The sequence below is a fragment of the Delphinus delphis genome, chromosome 13, assembly GCF_949987515.2.
Source record: "Delphinus delphis chromosome 13, mDelDel1.2, whole genome shotgun sequence".
NCBI classification, from domain to species: domain Eukaryota; kingdom Metazoa; phylum Chordata; class Mammalia; order Artiodactyla; family Delphinidae; genus Delphinus; species Delphinus delphis.
The window spans coordinates 3,332,080-3,358,006 of record NC_082695.1 but is presented as its reverse complement, the minus strand read 5'-3'; the positions used below and the strand labels follow the sequence as shown (position 1 = coordinate 3,358,006).

The following is a 25,927-nucleotide window of genomic DNA, read 5'->3' as shown; positions in this document are numbered from 1 at the left end:
CGCGGAGCGGCTGGGTCCGTGAGCCATGGCCGCTGGGCCTGCGCGTCCGGAGCCTGTGCTCCGCAACGGGAGAGGCCACAACAGTGAGAGGCCCGCGTACCGCAAAAAAAAAAAAAAAAAAAAGATGACAACATGGTGATATGGCCGGTATAGTCCCTGCACTGCTTGTGCTCTCGTAAAAGCACAGGTTTTTGCTGGTCCAAAGGGATCGGACCCACTTGGAGGGCAACTTAGGAACAGCTCCAAGGGTGAAAGCGCAGGGGGTTCTTTCCGGGTGGTGAAATGGGCATGGATTAGGACAATGACGGCACAATTCTGCGGATATACCCAAACCGTATTGACTCTCAGTTCCACTCTAAAAAGTATAAAAAGGCATTTGAACGTGCGTAGCCCTCCTCCACTCTTCTGTACCACAGAACACAGAATACAGTTTGGCTACTTTATCTGGGTTCCCAAGAGTGGGATGTTCACTAACACCATTTTCAGCGCATGGGAGAAAAGTTCATTTATTACATACAATGGATGCCTTAGGCCAGGCAGAAGGCGTAATTCTCATGGAAACCCTGGTGGAGAAAGTGGTGGGTATCTGAAATGCTGGAAAACTGGGGATGGCCTAGAAGTTTCGCCAAAGGGATAATGGTTGAATCAATCCATTTGTCTAATGCGCTAGCCTGCGGCTATTAAACAGAATAACATAGATGCAGAGAGACTGATACACAGATATTTCCATGATCAACAGCTAAATTTAAAAGAAAATTGCACCATAATGTGATACCGCTTCACACCCACTAGAATGACATTTCTTTAAAAAGACAGATTAAAACAAGTCTTGGCAAGGTGGTAGAGAGATTGGAACACATACACTGCTAATAGGAATGTAAACTCTGACAGCCGCTTTGGAAAACAGTCTGACAGTTCCTCAAATGCTCAGACGTAGAGCTACCATATGACCCAGCAATTCTACTCCTAGGTATACACCCAATGGAAAGGAAAACATATGTCCTCTTAAAAATGTGTACATGAATGTTCATAGCAAATGTTTTTCATAATAGCCAAATGTGTTTACAAAGTGTAAATTACCCAAGTGTCCATCCACTGATGAAGGAACAAAAAGTGGTGTAACCATACAATGGAATATTACTCACCCATAAAAAAGGAACGGAGGGCTAAAACCTGCTATCACACATGTGAATCTTGAAAACGTGGTGCTGAGGGAAAGAAACCAGGAACGGGGACTTCCCTGGCAGTCCAGTGGTTAGAACTCTGCACTTCCACTGGAGGGGGCAAGGGCTCGATCCCTGGTCAGGGAACTAAGATCCTTCATGCCACGCAGTGTGGCCAAAAACTGAAAAATTAAAAAAAAAAAGAAACCAGGTGCAAGAGGTCACATAGGGTGTGATTCCATTTCCATGAAATGTCCCGCGTAGGCAAATCCACAGAGACAGAGTGCGGGCTAGTAGTCGTCAGGGCCCTGGGAGAGGGGCGCAGGGAGTGGCTGCTGCTGATTACAAGGTGTCTTTCCTGGGTGGTGAAAATGGGCATGGATTACGGTGCTGGTTGCACAACTCTGTAAACACACTAAAAGCCGTCAAATTGTACTCTTTAAATGGATTCACTGTATGATATATGAAGTATATCTCGATAAAGCAAGCAACAAAGTTACAGGGGAGGGACTTCCCTGGCATTTGCCGCAAGTGGCAAAACTTCACTCTTTTTTATGTCTGAGTAGTATTCCATTGTGTGTGTGTGTATACACACACACACACACACACACACCCCCCACATCTTCTTTATCCATTCATCTGTCGATGGACATTTAGTTTGCTTCCACGTCTTGGGTATTGTAAATAGCACTGCAGTGAACAGTGGGGTGCGTGTGTCTTTTCGAATTAGAGTTTAGGTCTTTTCCAGATATATGGCCAGGAGAGGGACTGCTGGATTATATGGTAGCTCTATTTTTAGATTTTTTAAGGAACCTCCATACTGTTTAGAAAGATTTTTTAAAAGTAAGACAAATAACAACATCAAGATTATAATTTAATTTTAGCCAAAGTAATCGTCATAATCTGTATACAGCTAAAGCATGCAAAGGAGGTTATAATCTGTACTAGTCATTGTCTCTTGATGGGCTAGGGTGAGACGTGGCAAGGTACTCTCATTTTCTACTTTATATATGTTTTCATTGTTTGAATTTTTACAGCAAGCAGGTACTGTCTGAGAACAAAAAAATTGAGATGGGGATTTGTTTTTCATTTAATTTTTATTTTATATGGAAGTATAGTTGATTTACAATGTTGTGTTGTTCTAGGTGTCCAGCAAAGTGATTCAGTTATATATATACTCATATCCATTCTTTTTTGCACATTCTTTTCCCATATAAGCTATGACAGGATATTGAGTAGACTTCCTCGTGCTATACAGTGGGTCCTTGTTTGTTATCTATTTATATATATAGTAGTATCTGTGTGCATCTGTTAATCCCAAATTCCTAGTTTATCCGTCTCACCCACCTTTCTGATAGGGGATGTTTTCAACTGCACAGATAAAACCAGTAGCATCCCAGCTGCTGGTCTTCCTGTGCTGTGTGTCCTCAGCTGGGCCACATGCGTCCGAAGCGCCTTGCAGAGCTCACGAACCATCTCCTCTCCACCGCTTCCTTCACAGTGGCGTCGATCCTGAACAGAATTTTGATTTTGGTGAATCGTCCGCCGTTCGCCCAAATACCGCATCACCGTCTTTATTCTACGCGCATCATCGTGTTTCTTCTTTGCGACGTGTCCTTTCGCCCTAGCCCCTAAAAGTCCTTCTCAGAGGTATGAGCCAGGCGCCTCGGTTATAAATTCATCTGGTAAGTCACAGCACACGTGACCCGTCAGCACCGGAACGCCAAATGGTTCTCCAGGGGTCTGAAAATTATGATTCTCTCCACATGTCCGCCCTTCAACAAACCAGCATCCGTACAGACAGGCTCCGACCTTCACAAGTTTGCTGAATGCCAGGGAGGGTCGGGAATATTCCTCGGGCTGACACAGAGCCCAGGGCCCTGATGCTGGCTCAGACGTGATTACATCTTGCAACCAGCATCTTATCCAGGTGATTTGCCGCTGGGCTTCTTACTCTTCCCCAGCCTGATAAAACGATGCCGATAGAGCCTTTTCCAATCCCACGGGGGAAAACAGATCTCAGCTGGACCCACCACCGACAGCGAGTTTTGAAAATGAAGCACATTTTTTTCCTTTAAATGAAAGACTTTGTCAAGGTTTATGGTGAAGCAGGTCTAAATAACCTTGTAATTCATTCTCATCAGGGCCCTGGAGTTAAAGTCAATGCGTGAGTAGCCAGGGAGGAAGGTGGGGTCTCCATCATTCCCAGGAACGGACATTTAGATGGAAAGTGGTAAGCGGAGCTGGGGAACATTTTGCACCCAAAGCAAAAGTCGTCTCATTACCAGGTAAGGAAATTTCCCTTGTCTTCCACTATCAATTTTGTCAATGTTGCCAGAAGCAAGAGAAGAGATTTTTGTTGTGGTTCTTATCCAACTCTAAGGAGCACATTTGCTCTGTTGAAGACTGGAACCGAAAGGGATGAGGCTTGAGGGGGAAACAGCTGCCCCTTGGGTTTGGTGGGACGGGCAGGGTGGCCTCATCGGGATCGAGGTCCTTACTCTGCCACCACGTGAAAACGACATCCCGAGATGCGGCCTGGCTCGGACAAGCTTATCACTCAGCGCTCTCCCCAGCCCTTTAAATATTCACTCCACATTTTAAAAACTTCCCTATTAATCCATGCATTCAGTTAAGGACTGTTCTGTGTGTGTGAGCTCATTTCTAGGCAACGAGGGCGTTGCTTTTGTCTTCTTAATTCACCAATTAAGAAGACAAAAGCAAACCCCCTGAAGTCATGCATCTTACATTTTCCTGGAGAAAGACAGCGGATAAAGAAGCAACTAAGTAATACCCTTAATAAAAAGTTATATTGTTAGCTATGCTAACAACGTGCTGGAAGTTTGAAAACATTGTGTCACGTGAACGAAGCCAGGCACAGAAAGCCGTGCATTAAATGACTCCACTTACATGAAGTGTCCCAGAAGAGGCAACTCCAGACACAGAGAGTAAATTGTGCAGCCAGGGGCTGGGAAAGGGGAAACGGGGGGACTGCTGGTGGGTACCTTCTCTGATGATGAGAATGCTCTAAAGTTGACGTGAGGAAGGATGCACACGTCTGTGAATATACGGAAAACCACTGAGCTGTGTATTTTCAAAAGGTGACGTGGGATATATGATATATGATATGATATATGATATATATGATATATGATATCATATGATATATATGATGCCTGCTGTATGTTTTTGCTGAGTAAACGCTGCCCCAGGACAATGTGACTTGGTAACTGCTTATTGTTGATCCTGAGTTCATGGGTCAGCTGGGGGGATTCGGCTGACCTTGGCTGGTTGCTCGCGGGTCTGTGGTCAGCTGGAAAGATGGCTGAGGACTGGTGATGGCCTCACTCACGTGTCTGGTCATTGGCTTGCTGTCGGCTGGGCGAGGGGACGTGAGTGGACCATGCGTCACCTTCCACCGGACTGGTCTGGGCTTGTGCCCATGGTGCCTGCAGGACCCTAAGGAATGGTGTTTGAGGCTTCCGGAGACCTTGGAAGTGACACAGCATCACTTCCGCTACATCCTGTGAACCAAGGCAAGTCCCCGAAACAGCCCCGAATCAAGAGTCTAGACTCTTGTTTTAACAGCTCACACACCATCTAATTCACTCCTGTGAAGTGTATATTTCAGTGGCTTTTATTCACAGTTCCGCATTCATCACCACGATCACCTTTAGGACACCCTTACTATCCCCCAAAGGAAACCCTTCACCCGTTAACCTCACCCCCTAACCCTCCGATCCCTCACCCCAGCCCTGAGCCATGACTCCTTTCTGTCTCTGTGGATTTGCTTGTTCTGAATATTTCATACAAATGGAATCATACAGTACATGGCCTTTTGTGTCACATTTCTTTCACTTACACGTTTTCAAGGTTCATCTGTGTGGTAGCCTGCATCCCTACTTCAATCTTTTAATTGCTCAACAATATTCCATTATATGGAGGCCCCATATTTAACAGCTATAGACTCCTAGAATATTCTCCACTTCTTTATGGGGGAGTGGCAGAGTCACACTGCAAGGAACACGGATGCAGGATGGGGGAGAATGGAGCCCATTTTTGCCAACAATCTACCCGGCAGCATACATCAGTCCACATAGTTTGGAGAGTGATTCTGCTGAATCTGTGTGAAGTCTGTGTTCCCTTTGTGGCAGACGTGGGTTCCCCGCTCAGCAGTGAGTCCTGCTTCTTTTGTTTGCATCGATCTTGTACAAGTGACAATAAGCCCAGTCTCAGGGGATGAATCATGATTGACCCAAGCCAAGCATGGCAATCCCATTCCTTTTGTCAAAAACTAGTCCAAGGTAGACACGTGACACCCTCTGGCCAATGACGATTAAGTGGAGTCCGCTGGGGGTCTCAGAGAAAGAGCTTCTTCCCTCGTAAAGCAAGAGCTCAGCGCAAGGCCTCTTGGCCTATTTCCCCAAGATCTTTAAGGGCCATTTTGGCCCTGTGCGATTTCTGCCCTTTGCACTGTCTACAGAACTCTCGTCACGTGTACTGGATTGAGTATCACGCCTCCCCCCAAATTCGTGTCCACCTGGAACCTGAAAATGTGACCTTATTTGGAAATGGGATCTTAGAGATGGAATCACAATAGGATGAGGTCATTCTAGTCTGGGGTGATCACTAATCCAATGACTGACATCCTTATAAGAAGAGGGAAATTCAGACACAGAGGGACACGGCAGAACACGACGGAATGAGGACAGCAGAGATTAGCGTGTTGTGTCTACACACCGAGGACTGCCAGCATCAGGCTGCTAGGAGCCAACCCTGCCACCGCCTCGACTGGACGTTCAGCCTCCAGACTGAGAGGGAGCGAATTTCTGTTGTTTTAAGCCCCTCCGTTGCGATACTTTGTTATGGCAGCCCTACGAAAGTCATGCACCACGAGTTCCAGAATTTTTAAAAAATGGACAAATTCCTTACAGCCAACCACAGGGACAGGAAGTGGGAGCCTGTCTGGGGACTAGAGGTGGAGGCGGGAGGTGGAACGGGAGAGGAGACGGCACTCAGGGCTCCGGACGAGGCTTGCATCACACACTCCCATCCTCACTTTCAAGCCCTCCGTGCCCAGAGCATCCCTTGCTCCCAAGCTCAGCTCACCTGGGATGGGACAGGGTGTTTCTCTGCTAGCGAACAAGTGACCTTCGTCTTGATGACTAGCGTAAAAGCCTCCGGCGTGCCCCACTCCCCTCCTCTTGATCGTAGGAAAGAAAATATACAGTGTCTCATTTTAAAGGATTATGGGCCGTGGATGCCCGCTTTCCATGTGTTAGGAGCACATAAAAATGTTGGAGCAATGGAAGTGAATAACTTGAGGTCTGCATACAATAAAGTAATTTTATTTTCTATTATAAAGCAGTTTGGCTTGAGGTGACAAAAAGATGTTGATATTTGGGAGGACTGGAGTTTCTCCTTCGGTCAAGGACAAGGGTTGGTCTCTGGGAAGTCATTTAATTACCTACGACTGAGGCTCTGGACTGATTCTTCAAGTAAGAACTTGGATGAGTTTGGACATCCCAGGGAATGGTACCTGTGTGTCATTATTATCATATGATACCCTGAGATTGTGTCTCCAGGGTCGCCACTTAGTTGATCTGTGCGTGTGTATGTGCACACACCCCCCTCACAGACACGCCTCCCCACATGCAGATGCACACACACACATGCACACACGTAGACACGCAAAGACATGTGCACACACAGATACACGTGCACATGCATAAATACACACGTGCACACGTGCACACACACACACAAACCTGACATTCATGGTCCCTGCACACACACATATAGATGCAGACACACATGAACACACACACGAACAGTCATGAACACACTCAGATACGCACACTGACACACGTGCACACATACACACACCGCTCTCCCTACCTGACCACAGTCCCCCCGATCTCACCCCCAGTAGGCGTGTTCAGTCTGCTGTGGTGTGGTGGTCTCCTTGGGGTCTGATACTGGGGGTCCCAGGAAAACGTGGACCTCCTGAGGCCCTGCTGCTTCCCTGCTGACTGTGTGGACAACCTCTTAGGGAAGGATCATGAGATGAAACTCCTAGATCCTGACAAACCATGTGGATCCTGTCCCCACCCCTTGCCCTTCTTCCCCGAGCCCTGCCACCCAGGGAACTGTTGCAGGCAGGGACCCTGATTGCAGGGCTAGTAATCTGAGGAACAGAGGAATCACCACGACAGCAGCCGCTGCCCACAGGTGCCGAGAGGTCCGCGGAGAATGTGCTGCTCTGCTTCCCATCAGAGTGGGCCTGGGAGAGGGAGCCCTTCACCTCCCGGTGTAATCAATGCTCTCTTTTCCACTACTGTCTCTTCCTACCACGAGGGGTCCCTCAGAACACTGCCTTCTTCTGTTGAGGCGATGCTCACGTTGCAACATGACAACGCGGTGATGTTCAGTCCATTCACGTCCTTGTGCCACCATCACCTCCAGAGCGATTCCATCCCACAAAAGAGAAGCCCTGTGCCCACCAGCCCTCCCTCCCTATTCCTCCCCTCTCGGCCCCTGGCACCCATCAGCCTGCTTTCTGTCTCGATGGCAGACCTTTCACGTAAGTGGAATCTTACAGTTCGTGGCCTTCCGTGTCTGGCTTCTTTCACGTAACATCATATTCTTGAAGCTCATGCATGTCGAAGCTTGTATCCGTACTTCCATCCTTCTTATGGCTGAACACTATTCCAGTGTACGGATAGATCACATTGTTTCCATTCATGCACTGATGGGCATTTGGGCTATTTTCACCTTTTGGCTGTTGTGAATAGAGCTGTCTTGAATAGTTGTGTAAACGTTTTCTGTTTGAACACCTGTTTTCCATTCTTTTAGGTAGGAGCCCAGGAATGGAATTGGTGGGTCATATGGTCATTCTGTTTAACTTTTTGAGGGCCTGACAAACTGTTTCAGCCTTTTTATTTAGCTTAAACTTTTAAAATAATTAAATCTAACACAAATACAGAAAGCTAAAAAGACAGAAAAAATTTCAATTTATTATTTAAATTATATTATATAAATTATTATATTAATAAGTAATTAATACACAATTATAAGATGAACAGCCTGGTAACTAGCTGGCATATAACTGGTATACCATCCAACCCAGAAGCCCCCCATGTATGCCCCCCACAATTATAATTCCACCTGTTCCTTAAGAGTAGCTACTATCTTGACATTTATGCATCATTTTTGTATTTATTTTTATTTTTTATTTTTTGCGGTGCGCGGGCCTCTCACTGCTGTGGCCTCTCCCGTTGCGGAGCACAGGCTCCGGACGCGCAGGCTCAGCGGCCATGACTCACAGGCCCAGCCGCTCCGCGGCATGTGGGATCTTCCCGGACCGGGGCTCGAACCTGCGTCCCCTGCATTGGCAGGCGGACTCTCAACCCCTGCGCCACCAGGGAAGCCCAAGAGTGGCACTTTCTTATCGATTAGCGCTCTCAGCAGGGCTGCGGAATGTGTGAACGAGATTGGATTTCCCATCAGCCTTGAGCATCCCCTTAGTGGCAACGCGCTCCCAGGGAGAGAAATCGATGGAGAGGTAATTAAGGATCATGTAGTATCAGGGAAATAATTACGGCGGGGGAGGAGGGCCCCAGACAGTAGTTCTCAGATGTTGTGTCTTGCCAGGTAATTCATCAGCAAACAAAGACGAGAAGATTCCTTTGTGGGAAGGAAGAAAAGTGCTCTCCTTATGGCAATCAAAGGAATTAGAGATGGCAACGGAGGCGTCATTATTCCAGGACAGAAACTGCCCTTCGACACAGAAGGTGCTCAGGAAACCGCATGGGCTTCGCTTGCGCTGAGTGTAGCAGCGTGGGGTGGGATTTAGAAATATCGGTAGAAAACAATCTACTATGTGTGAAGCACATTTCACATGGAATCCAGGGAGCAGCTGAGCCACTGTCCTCCAGAACGAAGGTTAAATTTGACCCCAATCCTTTTTTATAACCATAAAAGTTTAATCCATCATTTCAGCAAGTTCTTCATCAGTCAGCCCCCAACATCCCTGACCTGCAGCTCTGGCCCTTCCCTAGAGCAGGCCACTCACGATGAACATCTTGGATTCCATCCATGCCTGAACAATTTTACTCTTATAGTAGCAAATCTCCAGGTCCTGGTGGCCTAGTGCAGCCCAGATTGGTTTCTTACTCACACTCTCATCCAAGGCAGGAGGGGAAGCCTCCTGTGGACACACTCTACAGAGCATGTGACCTCCAAGATCATCACGGCAAAAGATGAGTGTGGTCACCTGGATACGGGACCCCCCAAGGATGTAGACATCGAATCCCAGAAACCCCTGAATATGTTTCTCTACGTGGCAAAAAGGACTTTGCAGATGTGACTGGATTTAGCATCATTCTTGGGGATATTATGCTGGATAACGAGGATAAATCTAACGACCGGGGTCCTTATAAAATGGAGGCAGAGGAGACAGATGGCCTGAGAGGGGTGTCGGAGAGATGGACCACAGAAGCAGAGATTAGAATGAGATGTCCATGAACCAAGGAATGCCAGCAGCCTCTGGGGGCAAGGGACAGATTCTCCCCTGGGGCCCCCAGAAGGAACCAGCCCTTGCTGTCACCATGTATCAGTTCGTTACGGCTGCATATGTGTTACCACACACACACAGAGGGAAGACGATGTAAGGACACATGGAGAAGATGGCCGTCTACAAGCCAAGGAGGGAGACCTGGGCAGACTCTCCCTCACAGCCCTCAGAAAACATCAGCCCCGCCGAAACCTTGACTGGACTTGGAGCCTCCAGAATTTCTAGCCCATAAATGTCCGTAGTTGAAGCCACTCCATTTTTTGCCACTCCCGTATTCTCTCGTCAAGGAGGCTTATTCCAAAACTAACCACTGATATGAGCCCTTACAAATGTAATCCTTTAACCAAAGGTCTGGTAGTTGAAAAACCTTTAGGATTGTGGACTCTGAATTGGGAACGGCTAGGCAGTTTTTCAGTCAGGGATTGCTGATCCCCAAAGAAGCCCTGCCAGAGAGCATCAAAATATGGGTTCCACAGACATTCAGTCATAGGCACCTTTCTTCTCTTTTCCCACTCAGGATATCTGGAGACACTTGGCGCGAGTGTCAAAGTGTTTACCACCATCTCAGTATGCTACATGGGCCCAAAGGGGCTGCAGACTCTGGCTCCCTTGCAGTAAACCATGGCTGTGGGGCTGGGTTTCAGCCCACAAAAGGTTAAACCCACATTAAAGCTCTGTGCAGAATTCTGATGGCTGAAAAGATGCTGAGAACTCAGGAGAGGAACAAACCATGAGACAGAAGGAGCCTGGGTTCCTGAATAAATGAGTGATGCAAAGACACACATACAAAAACCTGTATTGAATGATGACGTGGGTACTAAACTTGCATCGCATGTAGGAACTGGATGTTAGGGCTTGTCTGCATTTGCTTGTGATGTTTTTAATACATTTCCACGAATTCTTTAATATTTCTCCCATCAAAAGGAGACGGAGTCAGCAATTCCACTGCTGGGTATATATCCAAAAACCAAAAAAGTAAATCAAAAAGTTCCACGCACCCCAATGTTCATAGCGGCATTATCTACAATTGCCAAGACATGGAAGCAACCTAAATGTCCATCAACAGATGATGGATAAAGACGATGTGAGATATATATATATATATATATATATATAGAATGGAATATTACTCAGCCATAAAAAAGAATTAAAATTTGCCATTTGCAGCAACATAGATGGACTTGGAAAGCATTACGCTAAGTGAAATAAGTCAGAGAAAGACAAATACCATGTGATATCCCTTATATATGGAATCTAAAAAATACAACAAACTGGTGAATACAAGAAAAAAGAAACAGACTCACAGATACAGAGAACAAACTAGTGGTTACCAGTGGGGAGGCGGGAGGGGCAAGACAGGGGGAGGGAAATAAGAGGTGCAAACTATTTGGTACAAAATAAGCTACAAGGATATATGGTACAACGTGGGGAGTATAGCCAATATTTTACAGTAACTGTACATGGAGTATAACCTTTAAAAATTGTGAATCACTGTACTGTACACCTGTACCTTACATAATATTGTACAGCAAGCGTACTTCAATTGTTTAAAAAAGGAGGTGGAGTCTATTCCCACCTCCTCTCAAATGTGGCCAGTCATAGCAGTTCATTCTAACTGACAGGATGCAGCAGCAGCAACACGGCATGGCTTCTGGGCTTAGGCTAGAAAAGGCACTTCAGGGTCTGCTTGGGTCTCTCCCAGGGCATGTGCCCTTGGGCTCCATCCGCCATGTTGTGAGGAAGCCCAAGCCATGGAGACGCAACCTGGAGGTCCAGCCATACGTGGAGTGAGTGAGTCTCCCCACCAAACAGCCTTCGAGCTACCCCAGCGGAAGCCGAGTGGAGCAGAGATGAGCGCTCCCACGTTAGAGATTCAGAGGCAAAATTAAAGTTTTCTTTACTACACCAAGTACGGAGAAGTCATTTCTAACGCAGCAGTAGAGAAACCAGAACATCACCGTAATCAACACACCCCTCTAGCTGGCTTTACCCCTTTTAGGAGGGTTTTTCAAGTGCACATTTGAAAATGGGAAGGGTGGTTGGGACCATCACAGCCACTAGAGGACGCTGCGGCTGCATTTAGTGCAATTATAAGGCTTCTAAGTAAACGTCCTACAACGTGTGGGAAAATCCCGCAAGGTGAAGGTTAGCTGCTCCAAATGTGGAGTGCCGTCCCATTGAGAAACACCAAATCCGCCGCATTCGTTGGTTGTTTGGAGCTGGAATGGGCTACTGAAAAGTGCATCTCCTGGACTTGGAAACTGGACCGAGGGCCCTTGTCTCTCCATTTTCTGGCCACGGGAGACATGGAGCCCTTTATCTGCTCCCCTCTGTGCTCTCACCAACACCTGCCCTCTCCCTTTTTCTCCCTAAGCCACATGCATTGTTCTTTTTATTCTTCAAACAGACCTAATACATACACGATCCTGTTCTCCCCTCTGCCTGGCGGACTCTTCGCTGGGAAGGGCAAATGGGGACAAGCTTTCTTGGTCTCCCTCCCCTTACTGAGACCTCAGCTCAGAGGCTCTCTCCTCTCTGTAGTCCCCTCCATTCGCAAGGAGCCCTACTCCCACTCAACCATCACGTCACCTTGTTTAATTTCCCACGTGGCATTGATCACTCTGTGACGTTATCTGGTTTCAGCTGTTTACTTGTTCACTACCTGTCCAGCTCCCCTACTCCAGCCCCGACTGGATTTTGAGCTCCATGAGAGCTGCCTTTGGGACTGATTTCTTTCCTGCCCATCCCCCAGCGCCTGGCACGTGGCAAAGGCTCAGCAAATATTTGTTGAATGAATGAGAGATGTGTACATTTCTCTGCACCCAAGTTTCTTCTTCAGTTAACTTGGAATAATATTTCTGACCTCCTGGCACTGTATAAAAACAATAGGGGTTATAATAACCGTGGCTTAAATTTGTAGATTTAAATGCGCTATTTGGACTTCCCTGGTGGCGCAGTGGTTAAGACTTCACACTCCCAATGCAGGGGGCCCGGGTTAGATCCCTGGTCAGGGAATTAGATCCCACACGCATGACGCAACTAAGGAGCCCGCCTGCTGCAACTAAGACCCAGCGCAACTAAACAAATGCACTATTGCCTGTAAAAATCTTGCACAAATTAGGCACTTGTGAACGCTAGTTCCCCGACACTGGCTGGTCCTTGCCCGGCATCAGGATTTTTGTTGTTGTTTTGTCATTTCTCTGAGAGAAGCCAGTGCCTGCTGCAGCCTTTTCACCTAATTATTTCATCTTCTTCCCAGTTCATTTAAAGCCACCTGAATAGCAAGGGCTGGCCTCGCGGGCAGTCTCCCCTCACCATCCCCTCCTGTTTATGGGGAATTCAGCCAGCCTCACTCTCCCAGGTTCCAAATCCACAAAAGAACCCTTCAGCACATCTCTTGTTGCTGTTTTCACTCTCCACATACTTCAACAAAATATTTACTCTCTCCTTCCAGGAGTGATTGGAAAAAAAATTCTGAAGGTTGATCCAGCGTCTGCTGCTTCCAGAGAGTCAATATTTAGCTAACACGAAAGCAAAACAAAAGTAACCCATCAACAATGCACCCGCTGCCCTGGAGAGAAGACGGAGGGGGCAGTGGGGAACTTCCCTCTGCTGGACTTGAAAACAGCCCGTCGCGAGGAGAGGCAGGCCGCTGGCAGGGCCTTCAAGCTCTGAGGCAGCCCAGGCCTTGCAGTCAAGGTTCTCATCTAATGTTGGGTCTTTCTAACCTAAAATAGGATCAGGGCGAAGATCCGGTTCCAAAGAAAGACGGTGGAAGGATGCTGATGATGTGCATATCTGTGTCATGCTTTCCTAGAATTCTTTCCCCCCCTTGCCAGGAGAAGGCGCTGTTTTCGTCTGTGGACCCACCTCTGCCCTGTGCTTTGTAGGGACCACCTCTACCCTCCTCCTCCCTTCACGGGGCGCAGCCAGCATGTGGCCTTGCCCTGGCTTCTGGGCTTGGTTCGGGGGTAAGCCTGCAGTCTGAGTGCATCTCATGCCACTGGATCTCACAACCCTTGCAGGAGCAGCTGAACCCTTGTAGTTCACTCTCCCTGCTGCCCTTGGGGCTGGGAGGGTGTGAAGAGCTGAGCTGCCATCTTGCCAACACTTAGAGCACGAGAAAGGTCACAGAAAACGCCGTGTGAACCTCAAACCTTGAGTGGATCCAGGTTTTGTGGGGCCTGAATGGAAGGAGCAATAGAGGAAAAATCTAGAAATGAAATGAGAGTTGCCACATCACTCAATGGCAATGAAACCTCATCTGGATCTTGACTGAAACAAACTGTAAAATTGAATATGTACATAAAACATTAAGGAGCCCACTGGAAATCTGAGTAGCGACTGGGTCTTTTATGATGTGATGGAGCTACTGTTCCTTTTTTTAGGTATGATCATGGTATTGGGCAGTTTTTAACAGCTCTGATCTTTTAGAGATACATATAAGATTTTTATGGACACCATGACATACGTAATGTCTGGGATTTGCTACAAAATAATACATGTATGAAGGAGGTAGTTGAGGTTATAAAATGAAACAAGAGTAACCATAAAATGATTATTGTTGACTCTGGGTGTGGAATACACGGGGTTTTATGCTTGACATTTTCCATACTAAAGAGTTTGAACAATCAGTAGTTCTTTAAATGTTCTCTTCCCAAGGTAGAGCTGCTTCACTGTGAAGTATGCCTTTTCTGTTAGATCAAATAACTGCACTTCTCCATTAATCCCTTACTTTCCTTCATATGTTCAAACAGTGAACCAAAAGGTATTGGTTCCACTAGCGGAAGATGAAATTCTCAACAGATAAATGATGCTGAGTTTATAGCAGATGTTTTGAATAAAAATCAGTTGTTACAATAGCAGTTCAAACTTTTTCATACAGTTCATGAAATCAAAGCGAAGTTTTTGGAAGGTGAAGATGAAATATCTGATGTGATTGTGAATGCTATTATAAACCCAGTGGAAAGTTCAACATTGAAGAGAAAATAGTTACTTGTTTTCATAGGAATAATATGAATACAAATTTCAGTGTAGTACAAAATCATGATTAAAAAAAAAAAGCAATAGAAGTAACCTAAATGTCCATCGACAGATGAATGGATAAAGAAGACGTGGTACAGGGAATTGCCTGGAGGTCCAGTGGTTAGGACTCAGTGCTTTCACTGGCAGGGCCCAGGTTCGATCCCTGGTCGGGGAACTAAGATCCCACAAGCCACACAGTGTGACCAAAAAAAAAAGATGTGGTATATATATATATATACATAATATCACTCAGCCATAAAAAAAGAATGGAATAATCCCATTTGCAGCAACATGGATGGACCTACAGACTGTCGTAATAAGTGAAGTAAATCAGACAGAGAGAGACAAATATTATATGAGATCACTTATATGTAGAATCTAAAAAATGACACTAGTCAACTTATTTACAAAACATAAATAGACTCACAGACATAGTTATGGTTACCAAAGGGAAAGGGGGGAGATAAATTAGGAGTTTGGGATTAACATACACACACCACTTTATATAAAATAAACAAGGACCTACTGTATAGCACAGGGAACTATATTCAATATCTTGTTTTTTCGTTTGGTTCTTTTTTTTGGGCGGGGGGGGCGGGCACGCACCACGAGTCTTGTGGGATGTTAGTTCCCCGACCAGGGATCGAACCTGCGCCCTTGGCAGTGAGACCATGGAGTCCTAACCACTGGACCGCCAGGAAATTCCCTCAGTATCTTGTAATAATCTATAAGGGAAAAGAATCTGAAAAAGAATATAGAGGTAGGTACAACTGACTCACTTCATTGTGCAACTGAAACTAACACAACATTGGAAGTCAACTTGACTTCAATTTTTTTAAAGGGGGGAGGAAAGCAGTAGTGTACGGAATTTTAAAACCTTGGGAAGCAGAACGTGATGTGACGACAGTACATAAACAATATATAATCGTGTGCAATCCGGTTGCGGAATCTACCAAGACAGGCAGAAGCCGCGGCAGGCGGCCGGTTAAGTAGACCCCGACGCCCTCCGTTAATGCTCTTCCCTGGGGTGTGGGCTGCGCGGAGAGACTCCACCTAACTGATGGAATGGAGCAAAAGTGCCTCTTACAGGAAGAGTCTGGCTTCCATTTCCCACAGTCTGTTTCCCTATCTCTGCTCCGTCTCTTTTCTGGGAGAAGCGAGCTGCCAGGTTGAGACACCCTACGGAGAAGCCAGGTGGCGAACATCTGAGGTCCCGCCAAGAGCTGCACAAGTGAGCTTAGAATTGGGTCATCCCCCACCCCCACCCCCCGTCCAACCCTGAGATGACGGTGGTCCCGGCCGACACCTTGATTTCCACCTTACGAGAGGACCCAGCTGAGCTCTGCCTGGATCGAAACTGTCTGGTAACAACTGTGTGTCGTTTTGAACGGCCAGGTTTGGGGGGTAATCTGTGTCACAGCCCTAGATAACTACTACAAAGCTCTAGATGTAAACATTTAGCTATATTTCTACACATTCAGAGTCAGCGGACCTCAAAGTGTTCCTGGGACGTGAGCTGAGTGTGAACAACTCACCGAAGCAGGACACACGGTCTGTTCGGGCCACTATTTCATCCGATGTTAGGATGTCTGAGTCTTTGGAGAACTGCTTTATAAATTCACCTGCCTGTCCGACAATGGCCTTGAAGTGTTTTGTAAAAATTTGAGATTCTGTTCAAAACCAGACGCAGCTCTGTCATCAGGGTATTCAAACAACAGGAGCATCACAAACTCTAGCTTTTAAAGCCTTTGGCAAATTGCAGTCACGGGGGTGGGGGGGGGGGGAAGCTGGGAAGCAGGAAGACAAAGTTTATCCCTATGCAGGCACGTGATTAGCAGAGCAAATTAAACCATAAGGGCGCAACCCCACAGGCGAGATTTGATTTTGAAACATCAGAGGATGGTGCTTTGAAATATCCTGACCTGGAAGAAGAACCCTGTGATAGAGTTCCTCTATATAATTAGAGAAATTGATATTCTGTGTCAGAATGGAGTAAAATTGAGAAAGCCTGCAATTTTGCAGGATCTAAATGTGGTGAAATATTAAAAGAAACCTTAAGGAGAGGTCATTTATTTGATAGGTTTTGTGCTGTAAAAATATTTGTCAAAGAAAGGTCTTCTGAAGGAAGGAGAGAAGGACACGGCCTGTGAAAATATTTGGGCTGAATATTTTATTATTAATTGCAATATTTAACATCTTAGTTTTTTTAAAAAAAACCCTTTATGTAGCAGCTTTGGTTCTGAGCTTATATTGGATAGATTATATTAAGAAAAATTTTTTTCTTCTTTAGAAAAATAAGTGGGGCATAGTATTAAGGACACACATGACTAAGAAATGAATGAAAGGATGTGAATATGTACTGTGATGGTTAATGTCCTGTGTCAGCTGGACTGGGCTTCCCAGATACCTAGTTAAACACTGTTTCTGGGTGTGCCTGTGAGGGTGTTTCTGGAAGAGATTAACATTTGAATTGGTGAATTGAATAAGGCAGATGGTTCTCTCCAGTGTGGGTGGGCATCACCCAATCCACAGAGGGCCTGAATAGAACAAAAACGCAGAAGAAGGGAGAATTCTCTCTCTCTCCCTCTCACTTTCCCCCTCTCTCCCCCCCTCCCTCTCTCTGCCTGACTGCTGACCTGGAACATCCATTTTCTCCTGCCCTCAGAATGGGACTTACACCATCTGTTCTCCTGGTCCCCAGGCCTTTGAAATTGGACTGAATCACACCACCAGCTTTCCCGGGTCTCCAGATTACAGATGGCAAATCATGGGACTTCTCAGCTTCCATAATCACATAAGCCAATTCCCCGCAATCAATCAGTCGATCGCTGGTTGTTTCTCTGGAGAACCTCATCAATACAGGCACCAAGAATAACTAGCCTGCTTCTGTTATCCGTAAGTTAATATAAACATTTATACAAAATGTAGTAATATACATTTTTAAAATTAATGTAAAGAAGTTAACGTTTTTCCTGTCATGTACACAGACATCTGTTGTGTACGTTTTAGGAAGTGTTGTAGTTTTGAAAGTAATTTTTGAATAGATTTTAAAGGTCCATCAATATAATAAAGCCAATTTTTCAGTCCCTAAAAATACTTTTTTTTTTTTTTTTTTTGCGGTACGTGTGCCTCTCACTGTTGTGGCCTCTCCCGCTGCGGAGCACAGGCTCCAGACGCGCAGGCCCAGTGGCCATGGCTCACGGGCCCAGCCGCTCCACAGCATGTGGGATCTTCCCGGACCGGGGCACGAACCCACGTCCCCTGCATCGGCAGGCGAACTCTCAACCACTGCGCCACCAGGGAAGCCCCCTAAAAATACTTTTAAAGTAGAGTGCTCATTATGGGTTTTTTTGTTTGTTTTTTTTGGCTGCGTTGGGTCTTTGTGGCTGTGCGCGGCCTTTCTCTAGTTGTGGCGAGCGGGGGCTACTCTTCATTGCAGTGCGCGGGCTTCTCATTGCGGTGGCTTCTCTTGTTGCGGAGCACAGGCCCTAGGTGTGCAGACTTCAGTAGTGGCAGCAAGCAGTCTCCGTAGTTGTGGCTCGAGGGCTTCAGTAGTTGTGGCTCGTGGGCTCTAGGGCACAGGCTCAGTAGTTGCGGTGCACGGGCTTAGTTGCTCCGCGGCATGTGGGATCTTCCCGGACCAGGGCTCGAACCCGTGTCCCCAGCATTGGCAGATGGATTCTTAACCACTGCGCCACCAGGGAAGTCCTGTTAATTACGTTTAAAGCCCTCACTCCCAAAGGTGTCTTGGTTTGGATGATACGTCGTTCCGTCATCCTTCTTGGGGAGAGGCATGGAAATGTCCTCTCTAGAAACAGGAGCCATGGGGAGTAAGCATCCTCCCTGTCGGGTGGCTTCATTGGCTCATGGAATACATTATTTCCTAGACTCTTTCCACCTTCTGAGATTCCTCTGGTGGTGCTGCCTTCATCAGCAATGCACTGTTTCTCCCTTTTCCCATTAAATATCTGATGATTGACGTGCTGTAAGGCAGGGTCCCCAACCCTGGTGCCAAAAAGGTTAGGGACCGCTGCTTTAAGGCCAAAATGTGGGATGTGCAGCACGGAGGGTACTCGGGATGATTTATGGTGTGCGGGGCAGGGCATTAGAGTAACCTCATGGGCATCACGCTAGAAACGCTCCCGTTTCAGTTCTCCTTCGTGCTTCCTGGATTCCACCCTTCGCCCTTAGAACTTCTTCTCTATCCAGTGAACGGAGTGATTCTTAGATCTCAGCGATTCACGGACCTCACTTAGATCATGTCACTCCCCTGCTCAAAGCTCCCCGATGGCCCCCTGGCTCACTCAGAGAGACATTCCAGGTCCTAAATCCCTGCTCCATAAAGCCCTGCCCCCACCTCTCTGCTTCAGCCACACTGGCCCACGGTGGTTCTTTCCGGCCTGCAAATAACTAACAGCTCCGGGAGCTGGCAGTGCCACCATTGGGAGCACAAAAGATAGGGTGGTTAGGGGCTTCCCTGGTGGCGCGGTGGTTGAGAGTCCGTCTGCCGATGCAGAGGACGCGGGTTCGTGCCCCGGTCTGGGAGGATCCCACGTGCCGCGGAGCGGCTGGGCCCGTGAGCCGTGGCCACTGAGCCTGCGCGTCCGGAGCCTGTGCTCCGCAGCGGGAGAGGCCACAACAGTGAGAGGCCCGTGTACCGCAAAAAAAAAAAGATAAGGTGGTTAGAATGCATGTGTTCTCACCTCTTCCTTCCCCCTTCCCCCTTGCTATGGCTTCCCTGGGGGTGGAATCTATCTTCTCCACCCCTGACACTGGGCTCAGCCACGGGATGGCTTTTGGCCAAGTTGACCCTGGGGGCCTGTTTGTTGCCTGGCATTATCACAGCGATAGCTAACTAATACAGACAGTACGTAAGATATGGACATCACTTGTCCATTCACTGCCCCAATTAAGTATGTACTGAGCACCGACTCTGTGCCCAGGATGCAGCACAGAAGAAAGCAAAATCTTCTGGTGCTTACGTTCCAAGGGTGAAGACAGAAAACACCATGGAAAAGCAAATGCGTCTCAGGTGATAATAAATGGTGTGATGAAGTGAAGGGAGCTGCAGGGATAGGAAGTGACGAGGGTGTCCACAGAACCAGCAGGGAAGCCCACTCTGATGGGGAGACATTTGGTTGAAGACCCATACATGTGTATCTGGGCAAAGCATTCCCAGAGGGAACAGCCAGCACGGAGGCTCGGGGATGGGAGTGAGCTTGGAGTGTCCCAGGAGCAGCAGGAAACCCGACGTGGCTGGAGAGGTGGGCAAGGGGCAGGGGTGGTGGAGGGCAACGAGGCCAGAGGCAGATGACACAGAGCCCTGGCAGGAGGCCAGGTAAGGATTTGGGGTTACGCTGTGAGTGACGAGATCTGACGGAGATTTTAAAAGAATCACCCTGTGGGGTCCATGGAGAATGGACTCTGGGCACCAGGGTGGAGCCAGGAGAGCAGAGTAGGAGCCCGGGGGTGGGGGGGCTGGGCCAGGACAGTGACTGTGGGAGCGGGGATGGCTGGAGCTGGGGCGTGTTTTGCACACGATGGGATTTGATGATGGAGATCCTGTGGGCTGTGAGAGGAACGAGAGTGCACACACAGCACTTGCCGTGTGCCCGACGCTGCTCTGATGCCCTCAGTCCCAGTGACCCCAGGAGGTGGGCGCTCTGTCATCTCAGGCGACTTGCCCAAATGCGGTTTAGCAAGTGGCAGCGTGGGACCCGAACTTCAGTGGTCCAGCTCCAAACTTTCAGCCTTTGTGCTATCTTGCTCCTCAAGAGGAAATTTGGGAGGTTCAAGTCCCCCAGGAGAGAAGTGACTGGTCTGCAGGATAAGACAGGAGGGCGATGCCCAGGGCCGTGACAAACTGGTCCCTTGAGCTCCATGCTGCTGGCCAGCTGTGGGGCGCGGGGCACAGAGGGAGAGACAGAATCCAAAGGCTTCTCAGAAGAGACAACTGTGGACGGAGCCTTAGAGGTCGATCGGGTGCTCACCAAATAGAAAAGGGAGGACACCCCGCCCCCGCCAATTCCGCCACCAGAGAGACACATGGGTAGGGGTTCTGTCCCAGCCTGTTTGTAGGCAGCTCCATCCACTATTGTAAAACACTGGGACAACCCAAATGCCACTAGCCGGAGTCTGGATAAAGAAATCCTGGCAAATTCATATACACGAATACTAAGTATACTGCAGAGCACAGGGAACTATATTCAATACCTTGCAATAACCTATAATGAAAAGAAGCTGAAAAAGAACATATACATATATGTATAACTGAATCACTTTGCTGTACGTTAGAAACACACACTGTAAATCAACTATGCTTCAATTTAAAAAAAGGGGGGGGGGAAGAATACTAAGTAGAGTGAAAATGAATGAACAGCTGCATCAACAAAGCTGGATCTCATGTGAACTACTGAAGCACGTCGTCGAAGGATACATTCGGTGAGTCCATTTATGCAAAACTTAAATGCATCCGAAAGTAAAAAGCAACGTCTAGGGACACATACACACACCGTAAAGTGATGCAGGCAAGAGAGAGCGACAAATACAGAATTTACAGTGGAAGAGGACCAGGGAGGGGGTGTGGCACGCGGCCGCTCTGAGGGCTTTGGTAAAATGCTATTTACTTCACTGGACGGTGGGTACATGGGGGCTTATTTGGTTCTTCTTTCTAGGCTAGCTATGTTTTGTATGTTATTTCTTAAGTATAGAATTTTGTATAGTTTGTGTAATTAAAAGGGGAGGGGCCTTCCATGTAAATGGAAACGTGCACGCAAAGTTTCGGAACCCAAGGGGCGTGAGTCATTGGAGAACTGGGTAACATCACCTGAGACGTGGAACCAGCGCGCAGCCCCACCCTGTCTTCACGCCTTCCCTTCCTTTACGGGGCTCCTCTCCAAGCCCCTCCCACCAGATTCAGAAGGAGTGATTTTCATCTGCTCTCCTGCCCCGGCTCCAAGCGTGGCTCCTGGAGAAGCTGGTGGGAGGCAGCCAGAGGCTACAGCTGACCCGGGGTGCGTGTGATTGTCTACGTGCGCATGTGTGTGCATGCATGCACGAGCATATACATGCGTGTGCATGAGCATGCGCGTTCGCGTGTGACGGTGTACGTGTGTGCACGCATACAGGAGTTGGGTGCATGTGTGTGAGCTTGTGTATCTGTGTGCGTGTGTGTATGGCTGCATACATGCGTGTATTCGTTCATGAACGTGTACATGTGTGTGCATGCATGAGTATACACATGCATGTGCGTGAGCACATGCGTTCATGTGTGTCGTGTGTGTGTGAAGAGAGAGTCGCTAAGCTCTGCTACTGGCACGTCCTCCTCTCGATGCAGAATCTGGAGACAAAGGGGGCCTTTATTTCACAGGCTCCCACAGCTGACACTGCCAGGCCTGCTGTTGGGAGCTGAGGACCAAACACCCCCCGCCCCCCAGGGGGAGCGAGGCCGCCAGTTCGCGCAGCAGCTGGACCGTCTCCGGGGAGATGTCTGAGCAGGGCCTGGCATGGCTTGGCTGCCACGAGGCCGCCCGGCAGACACCGTTCTCACAAGCCCCGGAATGAAGCGTGCAGAGGAGCCTCACCGAGAGCCCGCGGCTCGCCACTGCCACAGTCCCGATGGTTGGAAACTGGAGTCTGAAGGAAGCATGAATCGGAGGTGTGGGGCCACGACTGAGCTTGCAGACTGACGGCGTGAGACGACATTGACCCAGACGCTGAGAAAGGCACTGCGTCCTCAATCCTCCCTGGGCCCCGCAAGCAGCCTCGGCGGGTGCCGGCATTGTTGACGCCGCCCCAGCTCCGGCCCATTGCCCTGTTTTATTGACAGGCAACTGTGTGTAGCTGCGTTCCTGGAATGTGATGGTTCCTTTTCATTGCTGGTGCATGGCCGTGGTTTGCCGTTCCAGGCAATGATATCATTTCCTTTTACAATAAATCCTGTGATGACCACACTCCCCTCCCCTCTTCTGTCCCCTTGGAGTTTGCCCTCCAGTCCAGCGTTTCTCTACAGCAGTCAAAGAAGGCGCATTTAAACCCCCATGCCTCCGTTGCTCTCTGCCCTTGCCAAAAAAAGTGATCAAGGAAAAAACATATATTAAATAGTACCCAGTGTCGTGGGCTGGATTGTGTCCTCCAGAAACATGAGCCCAAGTCCTCCCCGCTAGGACCTGAGAATGTGACCTTATTTGGAAACAGGGTCTTTGCAGATGCACTCAAGTTCAGATGAGGCCTTACTGGATTAGGGTGGGCAAATGTTTCCTGGGCCGAGCCTCTGTGTTGTGTCATTTTAATTAAAAGACCTCATTTAGTTCTGATGACAACTTGTGAAATGGATAAGAGGTTCAGTTTGAGGAGATTTTGCTTAGAGAATAAGATAAAGCAATCCAGGCAAGGCTGTATCTATTAATAAAATGGATGAAGTCGTCTGTAGAGTATTGACTGCTGAGGGCCTTGAACTTGGACGAAGGGCTGAAGTCCTGAAAGAGTCCGAACAGGTAACAGAACAGGTAATACGCATCGGTTAGTTAGCTAAATTGTTTCCCTTCCTGTGGAGGCCGTCTCCCAGACTTTCCTTGGGAAGCCACACTCCCACAGTCTTCATTTGTCTGGTTTGGGGGAGCTGAGTCTGACCCGTCTCCAGGGTGGCATGAGGCCCAGTCCTGGGCAATCATAGTATTGCACCGTCCTGGCCGTGGTGATGGGCATGCGTCTGTAATCCTGCCAGTAGAGCCAATGAGATCAACTCCAAGATTTTCAGTGGAACTTTTGGTAAACAGAAACCGTATTTTCATGGGGCTTAGAGCTGGTAGAATGAAAGCATATAGCTCCTAGGGATCAGGAGCTCTTGCAGTCTTGTGGGGAAAGACAGAGAGTGAAGCCAACACAGACAAAACCATATTCAAAAGATGGGAAATGTAGGAGTCCTGAAAACATAATGTGAGCTGCCGGATCCAGCCATACCTGAAATCCGTACCTGGGCTTTTCACTTATTTAAACCAATTAATTCTGTCACTCATAACTTCATGACAGTAACATATTTCTCCAGGACTGAACCTTTGCAGGATAATAGGCACCATGAGTCAGATTACTTCTTACCAAGGACAAAAAAGTAAGACTGGGCTTCCCTGGTGGCACAGTGCTTGAGAGTCCGCCTGCCGATGCAGGGGACGCGGGTTCGTGCCCCGGTCCGGGAAGATCCCACGTGCCGCGGAGCCGCTGGGCCCGTGAGCCATGGCCGCTGAGCCTGCGCGTCCGGAGCCTGTGCTCCGCAACGGGAGAGGCCACAGCAGTGAGAGGCCCGCGTACCGCAAAAAAAAAAAAAGTAAGACCGCATAGAATCTGCCTCTTGGATGGACTTTCCCTCTCCAGGAGGTAAGAGCGATCTGGGCTAAGGAGTGTGAGACGCAACGGCTTTACTTCATTAGGATGATATAAGGTGCCGCAATATGAATTGCCTGCCGCAAACAAATTCATCCAGGGGTTGTGTTCCAACCTGCGACCCACCGTTATGAAGGTTCTTAGAACAGGGGTGTGAAGAGTCTATTTTTCACGTGGATGAACTCTTCAAGAAAGGCAGTTTTGTTTCATTTTGGCCATAATGAACCATAATAGTCACTCTCTGCTGACTACTGAATTCTCTCACATCAAGGGCCAGAAACGTAGAGCTTGCCTGACCCAGGCAGGTGATGTAAATGCATTAACCAGCTTGGCCGAAGGTGTATGTGTGCCCCCCACGCCCCCCCTTGGAGAGGCAGGTACTGTGACAAACCAAAAAGACATCCCTTCCCAAGGACGCGTCTCCAGCGTACGCCCCAGGGACTGGAATCCGTCTTGACCTATTTTCAGAAGTGTGGATTTTTAAAAATATAAAATCTGCTCCTTTTCCAGTGTTGGCTGTAGTGGTTTGAAGAGTATTCCCCCCAGAATTCACATCTACTTAGAACTACAGAATGGGACCTTATTTGGACATAGGGTCTTTGAAGATGGAAGTAAGGTAAGGATGGAGATGAGATCACACTGAATCAGGGTGGCCCTAAATCCAATGAGTGTCCTTGTAAGAGACGGAAAAGGACACACAGAGACACACAAGAGAAGGCCCTTGGAAGACAGAGGCAGAGACGAGTGATGCAGCCACGAGCCAAAGAAAGCCAACAGCCTCCAGGAGCTGGAAGAGGCAGGAGGGATCCTCCCCTGGAGTCTCTGGAAGAAATGTGGCCCTGTGGACACCTTGATGCCGGACTGGTAGCTTCCAGAACAGTGAGAGCATTAATTCCACTTGATTTAAGCCGCAGAGTTTGTAGCAATCTGTTACAGTGGCCCCAGGAAACTGATATACTGGGTGAATTTTTTAAAATACTCAGGACCCGGACCCATTCCAAGCTCCCTCCAGCCCTCAGCGAGGACCACGTCCACAAGGCCAGCAAGCGGATCTGGACACGCAGCTCTAGGAACCTGTAGGGGTAAAACACTGGTCCCTCGAGAACCTCTTTCTTTAGGAAGTGTTTTCGCAGCTGGACGAGGAGAGGACACCCACACGAACACTCCAGGGAGGGCTCCATTCCTTGTCCCTGGGCACCTTCCATCTTGGGAAACGTCCAAATGCAGGTAAGAGGAGTTTGTCTACTCCGGTGCCCTCGAGTGCAGGCTCTCGGCTTCTTCACTTGTGGGAGTCCCCTCGGTCCCCGAGATGCCTTCCTGGAAGACTCCCGGGCTAGCTGGCACTGTCTCACAAGTGCCCAGGATACTCCTCCCCGTTTCAAAACCCTCCCAGCCCCACTGAGCGGGCCAGGGGGCTTCCAGCTTGTTGCCCTGGGGTTTTCATTCATTCATTCTTTCATTTTGGCTGTGCCGGGTCTTAGTTGCAGCATGCTGGACCTTTAGTTGCGGCATGCTAACTCTGAGTTGCGGCACACCTGCAGGATCTAGTTCCCAGACCAGGGATCGAACCCGGGCCCCCTGCATTGGGAGCGTGGAGTCTTACCCACTGGAGCGCCAGAGGAGTCCCGCCCTGGGGTTTTTCTGTCTCCACTGGGGCTGGGGGGCTGGGGGATGATGTGCAGACCCACTCAGCACTCAGCCTTGGCAGCCCAGAAACGAGCGGGGAGCGGGTGCCGCACTGGACAAGGGGGGATGGGCCCAGCGGATGGACAGATGGTCCCCGTGT

The 25,927-nt window shown here is 48.3% G+C and overlaps 1 protein-coding gene across 4 annotated transcripts in view; it reads right to left on the bottom strand.

Moving 5' to 3' along the window:
• Nucleotides 1–25,927, bottom strand: part of SLC15A4 (solute carrier family 15 member 4) — a 71,381-nt gene that overhangs the window by 8,695 nt on the left and 36,759 nt on the right. Inside the window, exon 8 of one of the 4 annotated variants that reach the window (XM_060027873.1) lies at nucleotides 2,201–2,675. The exons of the other annotated variants lie outside the window; for them this stretch is intronic. Coding sequence (XP_059883856.1) covers nucleotides 2,659–2,675 — 17 coding nt within the window. The 3' untranslated portion in view covers nucleotides 2,201–2,658. Of the gene's footprint in view, nucleotides 1–2,200; nucleotides 2,676–25,927 lie in introns of those variants that run through there. 4 annotated transcript variants of the gene reach the window in all.